Source organism: Cryptomeria japonica, chromosome 8 (genome assembly GCF_030272615.1).
Source record: "Cryptomeria japonica chromosome 8, Sugi_1.0, whole genome shotgun sequence".
Taxonomy (NCBI): domain Eukaryota; kingdom Viridiplantae; phylum Streptophyta; class Pinopsida; order Cupressales; family Cupressaceae; genus Cryptomeria; species Cryptomeria japonica.
This window is the reverse complement of record NC_081412.1, coordinates 93,239,754-93,261,435: the sequence shown is the minus strand read 5'-3', so window position 1 is coordinate 93,261,435 and position 21,682 is coordinate 93,239,754. Positions and strand designations below refer to the sequence as shown.

Sequence of the window (21,682 nt, the reverse complement as noted above, 5' to 3'; positions counted from 1 at the left end):
TATCACTCTTCTAGCCTCTTTGCTAATAACAAAAGCCAATGTGTAGCGTATGTCTTATAAGCATTCTCTTACAACTGTTATCAAGGTGGGATTATCATAAATCATCAGTTTGGTAACTTCCATTGTACTGATTATAAGTATACCCGTCTAGAGAACTCAGGTTGATGTAAACTTATAAGTAGTGAGTTCAACCTCCATTATTCATAAATCAATTCCAATTCTTTATATTATTATAAACTGTATATGTGCAGTGTTGATAAAATGCCCCATGTAAGTAGGCTTGTTAAAGGGTTCGAATTTGTACCTCTTTATTCTTGGGAAGTAAGGGAGGAGTGTCTGGATTGGCAAATTCGAATTTACTATCAAGTTGTCGGTCATGAGATTCAAACCCAAATTACAAAACTTGAATGATATGGGAAGTGAATGGAACAACAAATGCCTTCTAAGCTTCAACAACGGGGGTCTCATAGACCAAATTGATCCTCCTGACCGTGAACATTAAAACTACTTTCACCTTAATATAGTTTCAATCTATTTCCTAGACAGTACCCTCTATCATATCCTGAAATTTTGGGGGTATCACTAGATGCCTAAACAGTGCCTGCTGCTCATAACTTTTGCATACAGCACTATTACATAATTCATGGGTTAATATCTATGTTGTATGGTGCAAACTGAACTTCTCCAGTAATATTAACAAGATGTTTATGCTTTCTATTAGATTCCAAGCTTTGGCCATTTTTGTCTCCTGTGTGCTAATTAAGGGGTGCCCACTATTACTAATATTGGCCTAAATCTTTATGATCCACTTGCAAAATTAAAAAGTGAACCCATTATGATCATTAATCGCACTCTGTTTTCAAGCTGCAAAAAATGCCTGGTAGAAAGCATTAAAAATGTCATTTCTGGAAGGCAACTCACAAGCTTAACTATACAGTCGGTGATATGCTTACTCTTCAGGAACACACTCTTTTAAGGCAGCATATAAAGTTACAACACTTAAAATATGGTAGCTATGTGCCAAGGGCACAGAACAAAGTAGGTGAAACAAAAAAAATAGAAGCTTAGGTTGTCAGTTAATGTGCCAAAGAAAATATTAATGGTTTTTAAGGTTACTAACCTAAACTGGAATAATGAAACTGACATGGATCTTGATGCATTTGATGACAGCTGCAGAATATTTTGACCAGTTGCCTCCAATCCAAATGACTTACATAAGATACATTAACTACAACTATTTTATCTTTATCCCTAGAACTTCTATAGCAAATTCAAAACAGTCTTTATGAATCATACATTTATGACAAATGAAACGTGATCAGAATTGCTGACAGTGACACAGGAAAAGTAAGACAGATTCTCTTCAATTTGAAACTGCTGACACTGACCACAAATAGGGATGAGATACTTTAAATGCTTTAAGTTTGGGTAGAATCTTGATCATGTCTAGTTTTGGAGGTCTAATACGTAGAATTCCTTTCCAACTTAATTTTATACATTAGCTTTCAACAGAATAATCAGTACCCACATCACATTTACAAAAAAATGTTATATACATGCATTCAAATATTCTCCAAAGCAACATATAAGTCTGCTGCGTTTTGGCAAGGGATGAGCCAAAAGACAATCATCAAAATCACCCTACAAAATAAATACTAGGCAAATGCCAAAAAGGATTTCATTTGTTACACTAATCTACATTGTAACATCTTCTCATACACAATTAGTAAACATGATGCCTCAACAAGGGTAGAATAAAGTGTTAACACCAGTATCAAACGCTAGCATGAAAGTGTATCTCCAGAATAACCTAGCTGTGATCTTGCTCAAGATCTCAAGAGCTGAAACCAATAATACCAATAGCAAATTCTAGCATGGAAGTGTATCGCTGGAAGAACCTGACCATGGTCTTGCTTAAGATATCAACGGTTCAAACCAATAGCAGATTCTAGTATGAACGCATATCTCCAGAACAACCTAGCAGTGGTCTTGCTTAAGATCTCAAGAGCTGCATGTTTTAACTAGCAAGCTGCAGCCTTCCTCTTGGTTTTCGTTTTTTCCATCCCTGCATTAGCCATACAACCAATTCTAAAATGAGACATAAAATTAAAATATTAAACCAAAATGTGCTAGACTTAAAGCACAACACAACATAACTAGGACAGTGCAAATGTCAAATACTTACAAATGCCAAATAATAGACCATAGTAACAGCAGCCAAAACTATGAAAGCTATTTGGAAGACATTATACCTGCCAACACATTAAAATTAGAACTGAGACATCTCTCGTCACCTGATAAAGAAAGACAATCAGTAGTGCTTTACATTCACGTATGCTCAAAAATACAATGTGTTTTCTATTTTGTATTTCCCAATGTTCCACAGAGTTTCCTGACGAGGGGGTGGGGGGATGCGGGGACGGGTTTCGGGGACTCGGGGACCAAGGGCCTAAATTTGGGGACGGCGGGGGAGCGGTGGTGGAGGGGCAGTGCTGATATAAAAATAGAGGTAAATTGAAATCTTCAAGGCAAAATCTGCAAAATAACATCTTTGTGAGCGCCCCATGAAAGGCCAACTAGTTTTCACAAAGTTAAAGGTTGCAATCAGCATGTAATGGCATGTGCCATGCAGCAAGCGAACTGGCAGCATCCCCAGCAGAGGTGTTGGAGGTGGTGGAAGTGGTGGTGTTGTGGGGGGATATTTTCCCCAAGTCCCCAAGTGTCGGAAACATCCCCCTATAGAGGACGCGGGTTTTTTTTGGGGGGATGCATCCCCATGGAACACTGGACTATTTCCCAGTAATAATTCAGTCAAATTACCCCCAATAAAGGGTTAAGTGCAACTCATATTGGGAGCAATAAACTGAGCGCTTCCTCTCCTCTGATGAGATAAACATGAAAGCCTCCTAAAATGGTGTAAAAGTGAATTTATATGCTGCCTCCTAGGGAAATCTGGGTAATTTAGGAGCAAGTTTCTTATTAATAGAAGGTAATTTATTTGTGATGGCTCTCTTTATCTGGGAGTTAGAATGAGCAAGGAAGCAGAGTGGGAAGGTGTCGTTGCACGGACGGTTGCTGCATCTTCTCTAGGTGTGCAAAACCTAATAGTTGGAAGGCAACTCAATGTTGGTCACTAATGCTATTAATATGGGAGCATGCCCGAATTGGAAGCTAAACAAATATGCAAACAAAGTGGTGGCTTTGGGTTCTAAGTTTGCTGAGGTTAAATATTAGCAGTGTTATTGGAAAGCAAATTCTGCAGCAGATTTTCTTGTTGCAGGGTTGAACACGACCCTTTAACGGCCTTATATAGTCATCTACCCACTTTTTGACAAGAAATCAAATCCTTTTTAATATTTCAGCCCCCGTAATTTTTATTTTCCCTGTTACTCTATGACCACAGGACATTTGCTTTTAAGGCAGGAGTACATTATTTCCTTGCGCTATGATTTAATTCTCATGCATGGACATATACTGGAGCATGTGAACACGATATCGCCATTAATAGTCATGTGTGAAGTTTTTACAAGTTAAGTGTTGTGAGGTATTCACACATCGTCCCATCACAAATGGGGACCCCCACTTTTTTCTTGCTTCCTAGGCTATGTTTGAGTCTTTTGCTATTAGCCTTTGCATTAGAGAAGCATAGGCGCTTAAAATGGCCAGGCGTCGGGTGAATAGCCTTGTGTGAAATGTGAAGTAAGTGAGTAAGTTTCTAGGGTTTGCATGTCATGCCGGTTAATCAGGAGTCTAGCTAAAGAGTTGAATAAAATTGCTGATAGCGTCAATCCAAGAGTTCAAGGTTGTAGGTAAGCTCCAATTGTTTTAATTTTCCCTTGAGTCTTTTGCTTAAGAATTGGTGTAAGTATGAGTTTGAGCAATTGAATGAATTATTCCAAGGATTGAAATCTTGTGCAATGAAGTGATTAATAAGCTCATTTGTAATCCGCCTCATCTCTAGGCCTTCTCTAGGTTTTAACTTCATGACTCACACTTTTGAAGCGAACTTTATGTTTGAAGGATATGGAGCAAACTTCATGAGTGAGACTTTTGGAGTGAACTTCATGCTTGGGAGATTTGGAGCGAGCTTCTTCATATTGGAAGTGGAGGAATGAAGGAAATTGCCTACTTCATAATCAAACACTCAAGAGCAAGCTTCATGAGTTTACCATTTGAATCAAAATTCATACTTCATGACTTGAGCAAGTGGAGCGAAATTCATACTTCATGACTTCATGTAGAGGAGCGAAATTCACACTTCATGACTTCACCTTTTGGAGCGAATTCCTAACTTCATGAGTTGATGATCTCAAGCGAACTTCATGGGTTGGGGTATTGGAGCAAATTTCACCTTCAAGGCTTCACAAGCGAAATGGAGGAAAGGAGATGAAGGTAATTTGGAATCAATCACTTCATGTTCAAGCAGATGCAACCGAACTTCATGAATTTATGTTTTGGAGCGAAATTTACAACTTCATGACTTTGTGTTTTGGAGCGAACTTCATGACTTTCTAGTTTGGAGCGAACTTCATGATTTCACTTCTTGGAGCGAAATTTGAACTTCATGACTTGCATCCTTGGAGCGAATTTCACCTGTGAGCATACACAAGCAAGTCTACATGAGCGAAGTTGAATGAGAAAGGAAGGATGATCATCTTGAATGGATTTAATACCAAGCGAGCTTCATGACTTCATGTTTTGGAGAGAACTTCATGATTTCACCCCTTGGAGCGAACTTGAACTTCATGAGTTGGACTTTAGGAGTGAAATTCATGAATAGAGAGATTGGAGCAAATTACATCTTCAAGCCTTTGTAGGTAAAGATGAGAATCAAAGGAATGAAGCAAATTTGAACATGAACTTCATGAGTTGCAAGAGTGGAGCGAAATTCACAACTTCATGAGTTGCAAAAGTGGAGCGAAATCCTTACTTCATGAGTTGAACAAGTGGAGCGGATTTTGTAACTTCATGAATTGCCACTTTGGAGCAGATTTTGCAACTTCATGAGTTGCCATCTTGGAGCGAATTTCATGTTTGGGACATTTGGAACGAAGTTCATACAAGTCTACTTCATGAGTTGATTATTGGGAGCGAATTCCATTCAAATGAACTTCATGAATCAATAAAAGGGAGTGAACTTTATACAAAATGCACTTCATGACTTAGAAGATTAGAGCGAATTTCATGATTTGAGAAAATGGAGTGAATTCCCTATGAAGGTGAACTTCATGTTTGAAGGATCTAGAGCGAACTTCATGTTTTGAAGAGATGAAGCGAATTTCATTCAAGCAAATTTCGAGAGTTGAGAAAGACAAGAGAACTTAATAAACAGGGTGATTGAAACAAGCTTCACGTGCACACCATCTAGAGCAATCTTCATGTTCAAACCTACATGAGTAAATCTCAACTTTATGAATTAGCATGTATGAGCGAATTTCATATTGAACTTCACAAACTCAACATGCAAGAGTGAACTTCATGAACGGACAGAGGGGAGCGAACTTCATATTCTGAGTTGCAAAAGTGAATTTCAAGTATGAAAGTAAATTCAAAGGCAAGACGAGGGAAACTTAATAAATATCAAGGGTGAAGTAAACTTCAAGAGCTCCTCTCCAAGAGCATAAAAAAAACAAAAACAAAAAAACAACAACAACTTCAAGTGTCCCTTCATGAAGGCGAATTCTCTCTTATGCTCTTATTAAATCTATATATCAAGTGTATTTAATACTTGCGTGTTTGTTTTGCAGGGAACAAAGCAAGATACAAGGAGAACCTCTTCAAGAAGCTTCATCAACAAACACAAGAGCATAAAGGGTAACTTACGTGATGAAAGGATGTTTTACAATCTTGAATTCCCTTCGAGAATCCAAAAATCAAAGTCAATACGACGAAGAGCTACATTTAACCAGTTGCATCACTCACAAGTATGTCGAAACGAAGAAAGATCAACCAAAGTCATCACAAGACCTACATCAAGCACGATTGAAGAAGTAGATGGTTTCAGAAGAGTTAATCAAAGTTTGTTTCTCATCATCATCATCCCTTTAAGCAAGCTGGATAATGTTGAGTATCAAGAAATATCTTCATGATGATGGTCTATCAAGCCTACAAAGTGCGAGTTGAGGTGGAATCCTAGTCATCGTCCCAGTCACTACCTCCACCAATCAGAGAAGTTCCACATCAGCTTGTCTTGATTCAATGAACCTGACTCACTAGTGATGGCACAAACTCCAAGGCACATACCCTTGTTATCTATTGGTCCACACTCATTGAAAGTAATTTTCTCATTGGCTAACGAGAGTTTGTTGTAACAAACCCTAATTAGGGTTTCATTGTAAAATTTTGGCCATTGATGGAGAATCAATCATGGTCGTTCATTGTAAATGAGCTCTCTATATAAAGCTCAAACTCTCTCATTTGTAAAGGTTAATAGCAAAGTTACCCGGGGACGCGTCCCCAACCTGAAAACCCCCGTCCCTGTCTGTTGTGACCATTTCACACATCGCCCCATCGCAAATGGGGACCCCCTCTTTTCGCTCGTTTTCGCTTTTGTTTTTAGGGTTTTGTTAGTCCGTTAGTTGTCTGGATTTAGGGCTAAGCCTTAGGGTTTTAAATTTTGCCTTTTCAAGCCAAAATCCAGTCATTTTTGAGAGCTTTTGAGCTTCCTTTTCTGGAATGCAAATTTTGAATGCAATGATTTCGCTAAAATGGTCTAATTTTCAATTGGAATGTTCATGCAGAGCTTAAACTTGTCTAAATGATGACCGTCAGTGTGAATTTTTGTCTGACTGAATATTTTGACCAAATTTTGACTTTTTTGAAGTTTGATCCTGGGCATTGGAATTGATTTGTTTTCGCCTCGTGAAGTGTTAAAATGTGAAAAATCTTGTTATTTTGGCCTGTAGGAGCAAAATCGCTCCTGTCCCTCAGTAAAGGACGGGAGCTCAATTTCAAATATCTTATTGTCCTTGCAGAGTCCAGACAAATTTTACGTTTGAAATGATAGAGAACGACAAGATCTTTCATTTGAATATAAATTGAAGATTTTCATGAGCACAGAAATGCCTCCAGGAGGAAAATCGCCCCTGTCCCTCAGTGAAGGACCGGAGCTACAATTCAAATTTCGCCTTGTCCTCGCAAGATTTTGAGAACTTAATGATTTGAGGACGTCCGAAGGAAGATACTTTGCCAAATGAATATAATTTGATATGCAAAAACGAAGGAGAATGACCTATATTGACCATATCGCTCCTGTCCCTCTCCAAGGGACCAGGGCGAGGTACCTTGTAGCTCTCGTCCCTCTCCCAAGGACCAGAGCGATTTCCTTCATTTTGCAAAATCCAGACAAGGGTCGAGGCAAGTTTACGTTCAAAAACGAAGAAGAACATGAGATGAGCACATTGAATATAAATTGAAGATTTTTGGGACGTCCATACCACTGTTAAATGCCTAGTTCGCTCCTGTCCCTCAGGAAGGGACCAGAGCGATTTTTGATATAATTGCCTTTTTTGCAAAATTACAAACAATGTCAAGGCATGGGCGGATAAAGGGAAGAAGGACGAATCCGTTGAATATAAACTTAGCGCATGGCAAAGTGAGATGAAAGCCACAAGGGAAGGATCGCTCCTGTCCCTCTCCAAGGGACCAGGGCGATACAATGGTGATGATGCGTCCCTCCAGAGTTCAAGGTCGTCCCTCCAAGGTTCAAGGCCGATCAAGTTAGGACGAAGGGTGGCGAGGACATTTCAAGGCATTTCCATCAAGCGCAACGTTGCAAAGGTCATCACATGGAAGGATTTGCACTCTAAAGACCTAGATCGCTCCTGTCCCTCAGGAAGGGACCAGAGCGATATCTACATAATGGCATAAATTTCAAAAGGCAAACAAGTTTTAAGTTACCAAGAGGGTCGAAAGGACATCATTCCACGCAATGAAGATAATTGCAAGTTGGTACAAACAAGAACAAGCATGTTATGATGAACTTCGCTCCTGTCCCTCAGGAAGGGACTAGAGCGATATTGATATATTAGATTAATCCATGCAAGATTTACGTAAAGACAAAGATACACAAGGTTACATATGCTCCAGGACATCGTTTGAAGATAATTTGCAAGAGTTTTAAACGTCCAAACATTGCTAATCAAGGTAAAAGTCTCCCATCGCTCCTGTCCTTTGGACAAGGACCAGGGCGATATCATTAAAAACACTCACGTTCCTTCACGATCAAAGTTAGGCGAGGATGAGCGAGGCAAGGGACATCGTTTGGAAGACATTGCAAAGAAGATTGAAGTCTAAAATTGCCAAAGGTTAAGGAGAAAACATAGATCGCTCCTGTCCCTCTCCAAGGGACAAGGGCGATGGCCCCTTTAATGCATCCAAACACATAATGAAAGCGAATGGGAATAAGCGCAAAGGACACAAGCAATGATATTTCGAAGGTCAAAGATACAAGGTAAACGTGAAAACATGGAGATCGCTCCTGTCCCTCTCCAAGGGACCAGGGCGATAATGGCCATGTGATGCACTTGCTCGCACAAGGAAGAAATTCAAGTTCGAAAGACCACCAGATGATCGATTTGGGACGTGGAAATGAAGGAGTTAAACGTCGAAAACGCAAGAATCATGCCAAAGATGGTGAATCGCTCCTGTCCCTCTCCAAGGGACCAGAGCAATGAGGTACGTCCCTTTATTTTCCAGTTTTGGCGCCAAATTAAAACAATTCGAATTTACTTTAAATGCTAAATCAATTTAAAAATTAAAAATCCATTTTTTATTGGCATTTAATATGGCGTTAACATTTATTAATTATTTTTGCCTTATTTAAAAATCGAAATTTGCAATTTAAAAACGCAAGGCATTAATAATTAATTATTTAATTAATAAAAAATCGATTTGAGCGCTCATATATGGAGGTCGGCCTTGTTATGTCATTGCAAATCATTTAAAAATGGTTTTATTTTTATTAAGTCGGCCTAAGGGGTAAAGGATGCAAGCGCTATATAAGGGGGGTAGAATTATCATTTTCTACATCATTATTTTACCTTCCTTCATGCGAGTTGACAAGAGGCGAATATAGTGCGAGTTTCATTTATCCAAGGTGGCGAAGACACTCCAAAGGTGGTGCGAATTGCATTGAAGACCAAGGGTGGCGCGCGAAGACATTCCAAAGGTGGTGCGATTTCAATTGAAGACCAAGGGTGGCGAAGACATTCCAAAGGTGGTGCGACTTCAAACCAAAGGTGGCGTAGACATTCCCAAGGTGGTGTGAGGCATCCGAAGTGTGTTTGAAGAGGTGCGAATTGCATTAAAGATCAAAGGTGGTGCGAATTTGAAGACCACACCAAGAGCGAATTTGAAGATCCATCCAAGACCACGCCTAAGGCGAATTTGCTAAGGACTTGGATATTTATTTGTGCGAAATTGAAGATCACATTCTCTCCAGAGGTGGCGAAATCAAATTTGAGGGGATCATATTGAAGATTATCTTTATACCTCAATTTTGCCTAGGCAAATTTTGTTTTTGCATTCTAGAGTTAGCTCTCTATCGAGGTATGGCGATTTTATTATTATTGTTTTATTCATTCGTCGTCATATTTCAAATTTTGAATTTTAAATCTCTTAGCTCGATCGTTGTATTTTAGGAAATGATAACTCTAGGGACTTATCATGAGGTTTCCTAAAATCTATCTCTCTTATCTACGTTATTTATTGCAAAATCTATTTCTTATAATGAAATGTTGTGTAGGTATGGCGACCCCAAAGGCGGGAGCATCCACCAGTCGCTCGGCTCTCATGAAAGAAGATCAGAAGACTGAAGAAGTGGAGACCAAGATCGTGTCCAAGTGGAGCAACATTGGAGATACAAACTTGGGAAACTTCAGCACGAAGAAGTTCCGAGAGGTCCCTTACATTGGCAAGCCATCACCTGTCGCCCGAAGAATAATAGAGAGTGGCATTATCAAGGCGGCCGGTTTTCCTCCAGCTATTCAGTGTCACGAGTTGATGATCGAGTGTGCCCGTCATTACAATCCACAGTCCAGGACAATTGTGTCCAATGAGGGAAACATTTTGGCGTACCTTTCAGAGGAAGCCATAAGTGAAGCCTTCCATCTTCCAGAGCACAGGGACATGATATACAAGAGCATTGAAGGAGCCAGATCAGTGTACGATGATGATCCAGATGCTTGCTTAAGCATAATCAACAAGAACTGGTTACTCAAGAGTCGTCCCCGTCTGAGCAAAGTACCGAACACACCACACCGGATTGATTTCCAAGAGGAGTACAGAGATTTGATTACCATGCTCAACAAAGTTACAGGAGCACCTCATGCCTTCTATTTTGAGAAATGGATGTTTTATTTCATCCAGGTGATTGTTCAAGGAAAGGGTACAATACATTGGGCTAGAATAATTAGCCATTGCTTAGACGTACAATTGAGAAGACTCAGGGCTACTAAGTCCTTCCACATGAGTTCATACATCATCTATGCCTTAATCAGGAGCGTTGAGTACGCAGGACTACCTCACAGAGGAGTGATTGGAAGAGGACCCGGCGAGGTCAGAGTTTGTGAATCCTATACCTACTTGCATCATCCACCAGGGAAGAACTACAAGTTAATCAATGATACTTTCACGATGAACATCACCAGGACTTTGCAAGGAGGGATTCACAACAGATTATCTCAGGATGCCCAGGAGTTAATCAAGAGGTACGGTGCTTGGTTCATTCAGTTTCCCAAGTTCACTTACATTAGAGTGTATGGATGTCCTTTACCTCCATACATGTTGCCGAGGTACCCTACAGATAGAATTGTGTTACTTGAAGTAACAAGGCAGTTGGCAGCATATGTGAAGGCATTCAGACACAGACATCAGAATGGAGTTCAGGTACCTATTATATTGGGTAATTCAGTTGAGGTATGTCCCAATGTCTCAGCCATGGATGTCGCAGAGAGGGAGTTAGCCTTGTATCCTTTTTCATCTTTTGCTTGGAGGAATAGTTTTGATCCTCATGGACATTTAGAGGAGACAGTCGGTAGAAGGTTTAGACATGAGTACCAGATTGAAGATTTTATGATGAATCTCCTAGATGATCTCGAAGTGAAACGCAAGATACATTCTAGATTGCCTTTGGATTTTATCAGGAAATGTAAGATTTACAGAGTAGCCGACCAAGCTCAGGACAACGGCAGGCACATCCAATCTTCATATGATAGAGAAAGTAAAACAATAAGTTTGAATTGGAATGAGCCCGAAGCCGTGGATTTAGATGATTTGATGGCACCAGTCTTGTCTTGTACTCGCAGATGGGTAGACATTCAACATCAGAAGTTGAGAGAACAAGGCATAGCCATGTCTTTTACTTTGGAAGAAAAACCAGCCGAAGGTGGAGCAAGTGTGAGTGAAGGCAATCCCAATCCTAGGAATTCAGGTGAAGGTAACCTTCGATGTGCCAGTGAGGGCAATCTCCATCCGAGAGGTTCAAAGAGAAAGGAAAGATCAGAAAAGAAAGAGCCTTCCAAGAAAAAGCAAGGTGCTAACAAAGACCAAACACCAGGTACTTCTTCCAGGCCAGAAGATAGAACAGTTCGAGTGGAAGAATCCATGGAATCGATGGTACAGAATGACAGACAGGAGGAAGAACAGGCACAGCATGTTTCATCCGATGGATCTCTCCAAGACTATGATTTAGATAATGATAATGAAGTAACATCTCCTCCCAGACAAGAAGAAGTAGTACACAAAGAAATTCAAGTTCAAGAGACAAGATCAAATATCCCAGATTGGTTGAAGGAAAGATTGACTAAGGTGATCGTAATTGAGGACGAGGACAGTGCAATCGATCTAGAGAGCCTTGTTGGACGCTCACATACGACAACAGAGAAGAAGAAGGCTACAAAGATGTCCAAGATGATTCGAGATGAGACTGGATCTAGAAAACTGCAGATAGCTACACCGGCGGCAGACAAATATGAGGGTGAGATCCTAGCAGAGGACTATCATATACAGACTATTGAGTTAGGACCATCCACAGCAGAGCAGACTCTAGATGATGCCACCGACACATTTGAGGCATTGAAGGATAAGTTTAGAGAAGAAGTAGAAAAGAATAGAAAGCTTGAGAGAGAGGTCGGTGCATGGAGGACGTATTTCAGTCACATCAATGAACCTTTGGGACGTCAGGATCCAGTTAGATCACCATTGCAGGCATTGCCCCTTCAATCAATCAATGAGGCAGAAAGATTCAGGAACCTGGTCCAGCGTACATGTGGTTGGATGGATAGATCTCACACGGTGGCCATTGAGTTTGTTACAAGGATGTCGAAGATCACCCATCAGGCTATCCAAGTCCTTGAGATAATCCACAGATTGATGGCAACAGTAGCTGCATTTGCCCATACCAAGGACGTTGTCATTCCTGTCTTGAAAGTTATAAGACACACATCCAAAAGAATTTTAGCACAAGAGAGGATCTTGGAAGGTGATTCTCACAGTTTGTTTCAGTGGTCAACCTTACTCCATATAAAGAGTGTTCTCTTTGAGGACATCAGTGTTAGATGTGGTCAAGTTGAGGAGGTGATCAATCCGATCCAGGACAGAGTATTTGAGGTACTTCGTACCATTCTTGGCAGAAGGATCGAGGTCGAGACAGATGTGGATTTACAAGAGTTTGAGGATAGAATCACGATCATCTTTCGCAAGGACGCAGATGTTACAGATGAGCAGTATGATCAGATGTATGCCACCATGCTCCTGATTGATAGAACAAAGGAACTTGAACCTACTTGGGACGCAGCTCTTCTAGATGCATTTGATCAGGTTATCCACTTAGAAGAGAGTATCAAGAATCTTCCCGAGATTCCAATCACAGAAATCGAAGGAATCGTGACAAAATTCATTGCATATGCTAAGAAGGAAAATTGGAAAGGGAATAAGATTCTAGATGAAAGGTTGTTACAGATGACATGACATCTTATTTCTCATTGGTTGATACCTCCTAGATTTTTGTGCCAAATTTAATATTTGGCTATGTATTTAATATTGTTCAGTAAAAAGGAGGTCATTTGTAACAAACCCTAATTAGGGTTTAGGTGTCATGATCTTGTCCGTTGATTTACTTTCGATCTGGACCTTTCATTGTAATTGGGGATGCTATTTATACCCCCATTTTTCATTTCATTTGTAATAATCAGTTAATAGAGAATAGAGTTAAGAGTGAAATAGAGAGATTAGAATTGTAAGCAATTTTTATTTTGTAGCAAGATTGAGTCTTGAAGAGAGGAGTTCAAGCAATTGTTGTATATGATACTTGGAAATCAATAAAATATTGAAGTTATGGTGTTTTGTTGCAAATTTCTTAAGTTATCTTCATGGTTGTTGGATGTACTTGAATCACGCTCAATCAAAGTAGTTTGTTAATTTGAAAGGCTAAGTGTGAGATTTGATATTTGGTAGGATTCACAATCCAAACCACTAGCTTCTTGCTGATTGTAGGAACGCCTTGCGTGGTCAACTGGAAAACATTTTGAGTCCTTAACCTTCAAGCATTTTCGCATCTAGGATATGTACCTTCGTAGTAGTGTCCTTGGTCTTTGATGCATTGAATACCATTATTACCTTAGAAGATCGCACTAATTTCAATTAAGTTGTTATCTTATGGCAAAATTGAAGTTGGTTGAGTCTTGCCAAATCTCATCCATGCTAAGTCGTTCATAGGGTTAGGCTAGATTAGACCTCTTAAACCCTGTCCCTTTTCCCATTTTTTGAAAGTTCTTTTTAGATTAGTGAAATCTTCGAACCATTGAATCCGTAAGAAGCCTTGAAGGAAACAGCAAATCACATCATACCACTAAAAAGCTTGTCCACACGTGGAGACCCCACTAAAAGAACCTTGGAGTCCATCTAACTGATCCTTTTTGCAGATCTTCAGCAGTTAGAGACTATTTTCTCAAGAGAGGATAAGATGCCTGTCGGTATTTTATTCTGTGTATGATTGTGTACAAAATACACGTCAACACTGTCCCGGGGACGTTTCGAGGACGTGGGGACGGCCAAGGGACGTTTCCCCCCGTCCCCAAATTGTCCTGCATTTTGAGGGGACGTCCGTACATCCCAAGGACAGCTAGGAACAGCTGGGACGTCCCCAATCTGTCCTGAGGATAGCCAAACGTCCCCCATATCTAAGGCCATTAAAAAATTAAAAAAGTTGTATTTTCAATTTTTTTTTTAAATTTTCTAGTATGCCCCTTATTAATTCAAATTGTTATTAAAAATAAAAAAAATTAAAAGATAACATTAATTAAATTTTTAATTTATTAATTTAATTCATAATTTTGACAATGAAACTATATGACAGCAATGTAGCCTTTGGGCATTTTGACACAGAGATTAGAAAATCGCCAAACTCGGCGAGTCAATAGAAAAATAACAGCCAACGCATAATATCTATTATGATATGCATATTGACAATGTGAATGAATTGAAATTCTGATTTATGAATGCATAATTGCATATTGTCTATTGAGTATTAACAATGTTGTATGTTCAAAATTTACATTCTAAAATGTTTCCAACTTTTCATAGTATCATACACATGCTATATCCATGTTCTATTGTTTTCATATGAATATAATGTATGTATGCATGCTTTATCCATGTTTTCATATGAACATTTAGAATTTTGAAATTTTCCTATATATTTTAAATTTTTCCTATATTTTATATAGCCATCCCCTTTGTCGTCCCCAAATTTGGCAAAAAAATTTGCCGTCCCAAAAACGCATCCCGCCGTCCCTGTCGTCCCCGTCCCGGAAACTCGAGGTAACTTTGGTTAATAGCTAATAGTGGATAGTTAGTAGCAAAGAAATAGGAGAAGAATAGAATAGCAATTAGAGTAGAGTAGGAGGAAAAGGCAGAAATTGTTGCCTAAGTTGTGAATGAACTCCATTTTCATTGAAGTTATGCTGAAGTGTGTTGTTTCTTTACAATGTCCATGGTTTCTTGTTGGATCTTCACATTAGATGATAAATAAATTAGATCGAATGGAGGAATTTGTTGAATATATTCATGTGGAATCCGCCTAGTCCATACCACTAGCCTTTTACTGATTGTAAGCATGTCTTGTGTGGTCAATTGAAATGATATGAGCTTAATTTCGAATCGTTCTACATTCATTGCTTATGCATTAACTTAAATGGTGATAGATGTTTGATGGTATTGATTCGAATATCTTTGAAATATCCTTAGAAGATTGCACTGAGCTTGTGTCAAATTGTTCAAGTTGATGGTGAGACCTCGCTCAGTAGGATTCCATCTAATCACTCACTCATCTTCCTACATTCTTAGGAATAGAATAGACTCTCTCAACCCCTCATCTTTTGCCTTTTTTTTTAAACTCTAGCTAGTTTAGGATCAAAAGCATCACCATATTGTAACATCAGATGATCTAAGTTCCAACTAATCAAGCATTAAGGCATTCAAATGTAAGTCCCCTTGTGATTCCACCATAATCACATCAAACCAATGAGCTTATCCACACGTAGCGACCCTACATTCATGAACCTTGGAGTCTTCTCAAGTGATCCTTAAGCTAATCTTCAACATTTGAGAGATTTTGTTCAAGAGAGGATAAGATACTTTTGGGTATTTTATTTTGTGCTCGCATGTGCATAAGAAACACATCAATATTATTGAGTTGCAGTAATTTGTTTATTCTTTCTGCCAATGGATTGGGATAGGTTAGCTACTTGGCTTTCACTATACAGGGTGCAGCTGGTCCATTCTCTGGTGGGCATGTGTCATGCTGCCCAAAGGAATTAATGGCAGGTCCCAAGACCCATTTAGAAAGGGTGCTCTTGGAAATTTTAATGTAGCATAATTTTGTTGGAATCTTCCCCACATTGTTTTGATTCTCGCCTTCAGTTGTAGTAATTGTTTTTATACATATGTATTCTGTATTTTGATCTTCCGTTATACTTTATGGGCAGAGGCCCCAATAGATACCCCGCAATAATTAACTTGAAAAAAAAAAATCGCACAAATCACTTTGCTGCAATGTTAGATCACTGTTCATCATCCCAAACAAAGAAAACATAGTAAGCAAGTTTGGAAATCTGGACATAGCAAGAACATGTGTAAAATTTTAATGGTTGCCTGAGCAGAACAAGGCAGTTGGAACATGGGTATGGTGAGAACTGAAATTTTAATTGGTAAAAGAAATATAATTAAACATATATGGACTGGATCAGAGTGACTCTGCATATCTGAAAATTCTGAATCCTACATGATTTGATATCCATGAAAAACATTAACCCAAGCAATGGAAAAATCAAGAGATTAACACCATGTCGCTTAATTGGCAGGCCTATAACTGTCTAATTCAGACACACAAAGTTGGAGAGTCATACTTGTAAAGGTACTTGATGCCACGCAAGGATTCCAGAGTGTGACCAAATATTTCCTGAGCAGCAGTTGCTTGTGCATAAACAGCAAAAGCTGTCGCACAGAATTGAATAACACTGCAATAAAAGTTGAAACTCAAGAAATTATTCATCTCCACTGTTGATTTCTCTAATAACTTCATAGTAAAATATTTGATATATAAAGAATAAACTCCACCTGATTGAAGAGAGAAGAATAAGTCCCACATTGAAAAGGAATGAATTCATTAATGTTCCACCCCACCTGTGTCATCCAACTACAACTGTCTAAGAATCATTGAAGACGGGAATATAGAAGACAGATATGTTAGATTTTGTAGGAATTAGACAGCGGGAACAAAGAGATTAACATTACTTCATTGGATGAATTGTTATAAAAACAAGCCTCAAACCAAGAACCATTGCCCCAGCTATTACTGCCAGGAGAAGATAGAAGCAAAAGAATGCAAATGCCACAGTTCCAAGAAGACCTGTGGAAAATAGCATAAGCACAATCCATTAGATGAGATGCAAACAGATCAATCAAAAGTAGTCTTCATCAACATACAAAATAAAAGCCGCTTGTTTACATACCCCAGACATCATCTAACTTGATGAACACCACATTAAGGAATGGTGAAATAGGAGGGTTGATCAACATGTATATCACAATATGAGCAACCCATGCAACAGAAACAACAAACCTGAAAAGAGGAGAGCGAATTTATTAACTCACAAACTAAATGGATAATAGCTCATTATCAAAATAGAAGTAAATAAAGTACGGTCAAATGAGCCAATTCATATTGACATAATCATAATGTTCTATTGTCAAACCACGAAGTCAGAAACATCTAACCAAGTTCCATCAAAGACAACTGTATCCATTAGTGAGAGTATTCAAATTTTCCTAAGTGCAAATGTCAACATAATATCATCATATAGAGCTTAAAACGGGAGAAATAAACAAAAACAAACTTCCTTCACTAAATTACATTAGCATCCCTCAAACATCAAATATCTGTTCATTGTTCCACTTATTGATACATTTGCTTTCATAATTTGTACACATCTTCTCAATGTTGAGTGAGCCTTTAATAAAATGCAAGTGTTCCATCATAATAACCTTGAAAGGACACAAACACAAACCGTCAGGTTTATACACCTGACTGATGTGAATATCAAAAAAACTACTATCCAGCATAAAAAAGATTCACTTAAGGTCAAGAACAAAGTCAACTAAATTAGCAGATACAGAGGATAGAAAATCTAGCATTTCTCAGTTTTCTTTAACTTCTTATCAGTGCACATACAACAAGCCAAGTACCTAAAAATTAACATTATCAGACAACCATGTTCTCTGCAAGCTCTAGCAGAAAGGGTCTTAGCTTCTTCGTAATTAAAATGAATGCAATTTGGTTGGAATTACCATTCGCTGGCATTGTAGCTTGAAATCAGTATTTGAACAAGTTTCCAGGAAGCCGGAAGAAGGGGATGAGTTTGAAGTAGTGATTTTTTCAAATTTTGTGGGCAGCAAGGGGACAGCAATTAAACTATAATATAAAAATTAATATTTGAAAAAAAAGTAAAAGAAGTTGCAGTTTATCATGATGTAAATAATAGAAGTTAAAAAATTGTACAACATTTTGCATCAAATACAATGAATCTCAATATGTCTTCACCCCCATTTTGAGTGTAAATTTTACCACATGAGCCGTTGAACATAATTTGAACAAAGGCTTGTTAAACAAGCTTGAGAAAATGAGCTACTTCTAGAAATGAAGAACAATCTGGTAGCAAATAGACCTCTACATACAACAATGTATTAATATTAGCACATGCATAACAAGCTAGATATAGACATCTCTACAATGGTAACAATATCTAAACATTGCAGATGCTATTATGACAAGGCTACATTAATCTGATAGGCACTGGGTTGGGAAGAGTCCAAAGATATTGAAAGTTCGCATCAACAAACACAACTGCAAGATAAAATTTTGCAACGAGGATTTGCGCAAATTGTATAATCTATTCACTTTGATGGGGTCCTTAAAAACTTATTTACAATTTTTCCCTGCTAGTTATGGACTATTAGAATATAATGGAATGGAATGTAGATAGAAAATATACATGAATCAAAACAATATGACAAATAACTGCATCGACAGACTTAACTTAGTCACATCCTATTAAATTGAAGCACCTCCCAATCTTCCAAGTTATGTGTTCTTCAATGTCCATTGTTCAAATTTTCTTTACTACAGTTCTAAGTTGCCAGTTCAGGTTTGAGTTCGCCAAGACTATATATATATAACAAAATACTCACAGTTCATTGATTCAATGTCAAATGTCAAATTAATAAAAATTTACAATCAATAATCTTCATATTGATCTTCATCAATAACATCAAAGTCAACATTTTGTTCATTTGAACCACAAGCAACTGCAGTACCACTCCTACTAGCCATGTCGTATAGATTCTACCTCATCTAAAGACACCAAGGCAAGCTATGCAAAAAAAGCCTTTAAGTTGGCACATTCAAGGGTTACATCCAAATTCCTTGTCACCCCTTCCTTGTAAACAGCTTTCTTATGTGACGAGACACAAGTTGCAATTCACATAGGCCAACTCCTCTGCTATTTTTAAAGCGAGCTGATTGTTCTTAACCAAGTGGATATATAATTTCCTTCAGCCAAAAGAAGACTATATTATTGGTTGTCATTATAAATGTTACATATGAAAAAGAAAAAAATTATATTAATATATGATCAAATTGAAATATTCAAAACATGATGCATTTTTACTATAGTTTTGAAAAGAATTGTATTGCATTAAAATTACCTTGCATTTTAATATTACGTTTTTAGATTTTGAACATTGATCACAAAATTGTGACATTTCTATTCATACATAAATGAAAATCCTAACAGCCACAGGAAATGGAATTGAGAGTAAATACTATATACACTTTACAAACTCTACTGTTGTAGTCTTCCTCTCTTCCTCTCAATGGATGTTTTAGCTTCTTTGAATATTGATCATATCGATGCAATTCACCAGTCTGTGGTATAGCATAAGACTTTTATTTGTCAATGCAAGGATTTATATCAGTTTACAATAGCAATATCCTTAGCATGAAATGATCAAATGTCCTTGTGGTGTCAATTGGTATGGTGTTTTCCTCAACCAAGTAAAACATAGTTGTGTGGAGCTAGCAAAGGTCTAGCCTCCACAATGATCATATGGCAAAGCCTACTAGGCCTAGGCACCTCGAAACCCTACAAGTATGGCCCTGACATACTTGTAGGGGATCCAAGGTGCCCGGGCAGTACCTTGGGTTTGACATACACACGGGGGAAGTATTCTCAGGGAACCAAAGGTGCCCGAGCAGGACCCTAGGTTCAACATACCCACAAGGAGCCCAAGGTGCTCGAATAGGACCTTGGGTTAAACATACCCTCAGGGAACTCAAGGTGCCCAAGCAAGGCCCTCGGCAAACCCAAGTCTTAGCCTTATACCCAAACCCAAACCTAACCCAAGAAATAGTTGTCCTATTTTGCTAAACCCGCTAACATAGCTACAATTTGCTCCACATTGAAGTGAGGTTTCCACTAGAGAACTCTCTATTTTCCGCTGCAGACAAGAAAAGTTCTCCTCTAAAAGGTAGATGTAAACCTCAAATGTTCCAATAGAAGATACATTTTAAAAAAAGTTTTTAAAGATGGCTTGATCTTGACCATTCCTGCTAGATTGTCTTGGTCCAAATTTTCCCACCTCTTTATTTCTTCACTTTAATGATCATGGGCCATGGCAATTAAAGCACTTAAAAGAGATGCTTTCATAGTCTATTGGCTGATCCATGTATAACATCCACTAGCTCCAAGTATAAACCACACACTTCCTTCCATTTGTTGCAATCTACTCTCTTAACAATTTTTGGGTAAGGCGAGAACTACATGAATCAGCAGGAAAGACCTTTCTCCATAAACTTGTATAATGAAGCTTGACATCTACAACAGGCATGTCTACAATTGTTATTTTCTAAGTTCTCAAATCAAAATCAGAATTGGATACAATGATACATGGGTATGGCACGGTGATGCGGCAAAAAAAAATTGGAGGACTGAATATGTCCATACAAAAAACATATAAAAATCATAAATATATATATTAATTATAAATTATAAATTGAATATATTAATTATATATTAATATTTAAATATAATAATTATATATTAATTATATATTAAAAATAAAATATATACATTATAAATTTTATATTATTTCTCATTTGCACTTTCAGTATATAATCATTAATATATTTTAAAGAGCAATATAAAAATATAATGTATAATAGCTTAAATTTTGAAACTAATTTATATATTTAATTATTAACAATAGAGGTTGGCTCCTACCCCCGTCGAAGTGCATATTATTCTTATTTACGTTGGAAACCATGGATTGTTGCTCACGCTCCTTATCCTATTAAAGTCCCTGTTATTCTTATTTGCGTCAGAATCCATGGATTGCTGCTAGGTGACTATTATTCTTATTCAGCATCACTTATTTTGCTTCCCGTGATTGTTTCACTCTTATTTGATGTCACTTATTTTCTTCTCATCATAGTTTCAGACATTCTTATTCGACGTTGCTTATTTTGCTTCCCGTCATAGTTTCACCTGAAACAAACCTAGGTTACATCTAGGGTTATTTTTGGGAGTAAAGGATTTTCTATTTAGGGATTTTCAAAGGTCAAGATGTTGGCAAAACTTAGTGACAAAAATAATGAACCTCGATTCTAGGATGTTTCGTACCCAAAATCGACTTTATTTTCCAACAATTTAGTAACTTAGGTAATTTTTCATTCAATTTTGTTGGCAGCTATTGTGAGCTCTAAAACATCTTCCCTCGTTTTCTTGAAGCAGAAACCCAACTAATCCATCCACATAGGGGGCACTCAAATATTCTGATACAATATTGATGCAGTCACCAGCGTTTTTGTTGACAGACACTACTACATTGTCCTACACTTACTAGAGCAGTGTGAATGTGAAGTTTGCCATCGTTAGACGCCCTGTTGCATATTTTAAATTTTTATCTTAAAAAACATTGTACTTGCATCATAGAGGATATTATTTAAATTTTTTCACGGTATAGTTTAGAACTAGCATGTCTTGCAAGTAAATTTGTTAAATGTGACCATGTTGTGTGAAATTTTTTTTTCACTTGTATACCTATTTTGTATCTATTTGTTTCTCAA

General features: G+C 37.9%; 1 protein-coding gene across 14 annotated transcripts in view; it reads right to left on the bottom strand.

Moving 5' to 3' along the window:
• Positions 1–1,473: 1,473 nt before the first annotated feature.
• Positions 1,474–21,682, bottom strand: part of LOC131037020 (LIMR family protein At5g01460) — a 63,970-nt gene continuing 43,761 nt past the window's right edge. For 13 of the 14 annotated variants that reach the window (XM_057969056.2, XM_057969051.2, XM_057969046.2 and 10 more), the window contains 6 exons: positions 17,013–17,122; positions 16,795–16,909; positions 16,618–16,683; positions 16,407–16,517; positions 2,186–2,252; positions 1,474–2,065 (listed from right to left, as the gene is read on the bottom strand). In XM_057969056.2, the coding sequence (XP_057825039.1) occupies positions 2,018–2,065; positions 2,186–2,252; positions 16,407–16,517; positions 16,618–16,683; positions 16,795–16,909; positions 17,013–17,122 (517 nt within the window). In that variant the 3' untranslated portion in view covers positions 1,474–2,017. The remainder of the gene's footprint in view (positions 2,066–2,185; positions 2,253–16,406; positions 16,518–16,617; positions 16,684–16,794; positions 16,910–17,012; positions 17,123–21,682) is intronic. The other variant, XM_057969057.2, reaches the window with a different exon arrangement.